The sequence below is a fragment of the Penaeus monodon genome, chromosome 33 (genome assembly GCF_015228065.2).
Source record: "Penaeus monodon isolate SGIC_2016 chromosome 33, NSTDA_Pmon_1, whole genome shotgun sequence".
NCBI lineage: Eukaryota > Metazoa > Arthropoda > Malacostraca > Decapoda > Penaeidae > Penaeus > Penaeus monodon.
Window position 1 is genome coordinate 10,236,902 of NC_051418.1, and position 3,871 is coordinate 10,240,772.

A 3,871-nucleotide genomic window follows, 5' to 3' on the forward strand; every position below is an offset into this window, starting at 1 on the left:
GTAGAACCCTTGCTTGCCATCAAATGTGCTGCTGCACGGAAAGTGGAAGCGTTCAAAGCTCATCATGTTCTTGTAAGAAAGTATCAAACTCAAAAGAAAAAAAGATGAGCCTTGAAGCTAGTGTATCTACAGCACTGTAACTCCAACCACACCACAAACAGTGCTCTACTGGCTGGTGTTATAGAGCCTTTAAGTCCCTCAGGGTGCACAAAGTTGCTCCCAGTACCTAGCCACTTGACGTAGGAGTTCAGGAGAGAGATGACTCCATGCATGTCCCACACGTATGGGTAGATGTCGTATAGTAGAGATCTGTTTTTCACTTTGTTCAACCTGTTTGACATTTTCTTGACATTCTTTGCAGTCTCATCAAATTTTGCTGCTCGATCAAACCATTCTTGGACCTTCAAGGACAGAGAAGATTATTAACAAATTTACAAAAATGTAAAACCATTATATTCAAACAAAATTTTAACAAGATATAAAAAATCCTTACCTCTGGCTTTGGAGTTTCTTCATCATTCTTCTTGTGGTCAATTACAAGATGGGAATTCATTTTCAGCCAGTTAAATTCATTGAGAATATTAAGACCTTGTTTACCATGCTCAAATGGAAGGTAGAATAGATCAGCCAGCAACTGCAAATCATCTACAGTCAACTCATCTTCTACATTATCCAGCATAGTATCTAAAGGTAGTGTAAGAGACTTTTTGATAGTAGTAGTAGTCTCATCCTCTGGGGTTTCTGGGTCAACCACAGGAGTCGTACTATCTTCAGTGTCACTCTCCACTTTGGCAGTTTCACCATTTTCAACCAGCATGATGTCTTCATTGTGTGGGGGTGAAGTGGCAGGGGATGGATTGCAATCCATAGGCTCTACACCTGACGTTGTGGACGTGTCTTGTGAGACTGTAGAAGCTGTGTCAGCCTCCTCAGGCACTGTGTCTACAACTATTTTGTTTTCTGAGACTAGAGAATTCATTACAGGGTTCATGGCAGGGTTGAAGGAAGCATCTTGAACTGCCTCTGCTAACAAATTAATGTTAGGTTGTGGCCCAGTTGTAGCAGTTGTGGTGGAAGTGACAGACATGCATGTGTTGACTGAGGGCAAAATAGGCACTGGGGTAGGGATCTGAGGCTGTTGTATGGTTCCAAATGCAGAAATGGGACGGTTGAACTCAACAAGCCACTCCATAAGAGCCATCCTCAAAGCTCTTCGAGGATGATATGTAGCTGGGGAGAGGCCAGTTGGGCAATCGTCACTGGAATCATCCCCCTCAGTTTCTAATCTGATGTCTGCACTAACTGCATCATCTAAAAAGAAAAAGAAAGACCTCATTAGTTACCTCCAAGAGACAATACTGATGAACTAATGTTTTTGTAAACTTCTAGTACAAAGTGTATGACATTACTGAGTTTGACATACCGTTTACTAGGTTTTTATAGATATATTTTTTTTATTTCATAAGTAAGCTCCGTGAGAAGGTAATTTTCCATACAATGATCACTGCACTGGAAAGTTTGATTAAATTCTTAATCTCTTAAATTGAATAACAATCACTGTCAATCCTACTTTTACCTAGCCTCTATTACCAAAACTGATACTGATATTATCATGAAATATCTCTATTTCGAGAATGATTAATATTAGTAGTCGACCACAAAAGACAAGAGATACTTACTATTGTCACAGCTAGTTAGGGTTGATGACTTTGACCACTGGGATAGAGTATTGATGGCAATGAAGTTTGGTCCATATTCACAATTTGGGTTTGTTACAACACCCCTTAGGAGGGGAATGAGGTCTGGGGAGCGACCACAATAGGGTCCCAAAAAGAGCCGTGCTTGATCATAATCATTTGCATGGAGGTTGTCCCAGATGACAGGGGGTCTCCTCATTACTTCTGTCACTTCTCTAATATGCTCCACAGTCAAAACCTGAAAAATAGTACCTTGTAAGATATAAAAATAGAAAAGTTATTGAAGTCCAAGTGCTATAAAAACTAAAGATAAAGTAAATATAAGAGCTATGTCCACACTCACCTTACTAATAACCTTTGGTCCTGTCCACATGATGTCTATTTCTGGGGCCAACTTCTGACCAATTGTATTCAGGTACTCAGATGTTTGCACACTGGGCACAGCTCTAGTTGAACAGTACTGTGTTGGACAAAACATAAACTTTGGCTGATTAAGATGAGTGAACACTTCATTGGTAACTGACACTTGGGCATGAGCAAAAGACTGAAACACTTCTTTGTCTGCACCGCTCATTTCTGGGTCAATATCATCAAAGAGAATTGCAAATGCATTACAACCAAGTTGCTGCACTTGTTCCAGTTTCCTCTTTAAAGCTGACACTTCTTTCTGACTCGAGTAGGTAATGTCAAGGCCAGGGGAAATAGCATAATAAAATGTAATATTATGTTGCCGGGCTTCAGTAATGAGGGCTGTAAGGTGCTCAGCTTCTTCCACAGTGTACAGCTCACGCCAATAAGCCCGATGCTTGTAGTCATCTTTAGGAGCATAGAGGTAGCAGTTCATGCCCCACTTTTGTTGCCTGGAAATTGAAAAAGTAAAATATAAATTGTAATCACATTTTTTCCCATTTATTTATATTTCATATTGAAAATTCTGCATTTCACTTATTAAAAGTAATCACATTTGAATGAAACTTTGGCATATACACATTCAATTACTTCAAAGTAAAACACTTACTTTGCAAAAAGATCTTTTCGCTGTTCTGGAGTCCATGGACGGCCATAAAAACCTGCAAAGTAAAACCGACTATAAAGAATCTGACATATAAGAATAATGTTAAACCAGTGCAGACAAAATCTTCAAGACTCCTCCTATCAAATCATTTGAAGTGGCAATGGGTGACAATGTATATCATGTCATAATGAATATGACTAGACACAGGGTGATGACACCACACCCAAATTTCATGTCCCAATCACCAGCATGAGGTCTTACACATCAAACCTCATGCCAGCCATCCTCACCAGTTTAACCAAAATTTATCACTTATTATTGTTCATGTTAAAGATTAACAATGCTAATATTAGCATCTACGGATTTTTTTTGGCATTATACTTAAGAGCATACAATTCTACCTGGTAATCTTTTTCTGTGATTTTTACCTCACACCAGATTTTCAGAAGACATTAGCTATTGCTATCAGTCAGAAAGGCCTATAGCATTACCCTCTTAGGTTGGGCATGACTGTCCATCATGAAAACACAACTCATGACAGGTATGGCTAAAGGCACGCTATAAAAATACAACAGCCTTGTAAAGTCTGTGAATGATAATTCATGAATATGAAAAGTGATCCATGAGAAATAGGACCCTTGTTATGGTAACGGTAGCCAAGGTTGGGGTAGCTGTCCTTTACAATGAGGTTGTGACATTTTAGTATTATAACAAATAATCATGAGCAGCAAACATTATGAAAAGGAATAAGTGTAGTTTTGAAAAATTTCTTACCATGGGACACGTGCATAAAAATTTTTGTGGCCCTGAAACATGTATATGTTAGACTAATTTATTTTCTAATTTTTTTTTTACACTTGTAATAAGCGTAACTGCCATCCCGAGGGTGGTGGCCTTCAGGAAAGTGCAAACATGATCTAACTAAAAGTTGTCACAATTCCCTTATTTCTTTAAAATCCCATGCAGATGGAAGCTAAATACACCATACTGGACCACATGCTGGCCACCACTCTGACTTTCCCTCTCTGAGTTTGACAACACCATACGTCATTGCCAGTAAACAAAGTTATATGGTGACTTTAGTTCACTTTTGAGGAGCTGTAGCTTCTAAACCACTGCAGCAACAATGCAAATACATATAAATCACTACTAACAAATG

At 38.7% G+C, this 3,871-nt stretch overlaps 1 protein-coding gene across 2 annotated transcripts in view; it reads right to left on the bottom strand.

Annotated features, from left to right (window-relative positions):
* LOC119593991 (protein O-GlcNAcase-like) overlaps window positions 1-3,871 on the bottom strand; it is an 11,665-nt gene that overhangs the window by 5,224 nt on the left and 2,570 nt on the right. For both annotated transcript variants that reach the window (XM_037943016.1, XM_037943015.1), the window contains exons 2-6: window positions 2,716-2,767; window positions 2,041-2,557; window positions 1,680-1,935; window positions 494-1,311; window positions 227-401 (exon numbers count right to left, since the gene is read on the bottom strand). In XM_037943016.1, the coding sequence (XP_037798944.1) occupies window positions 227-401; window positions 494-1,311; window positions 1,680-1,935; window positions 2,041-2,557; window positions 2,716-2,767 (1,818 nt within the window). The remainder of the gene's footprint in view (window positions 1-226; window positions 402-493; window positions 1,312-1,679; window positions 1,936-2,040; window positions 2,558-2,715; window positions 2,768-3,871) is intronic.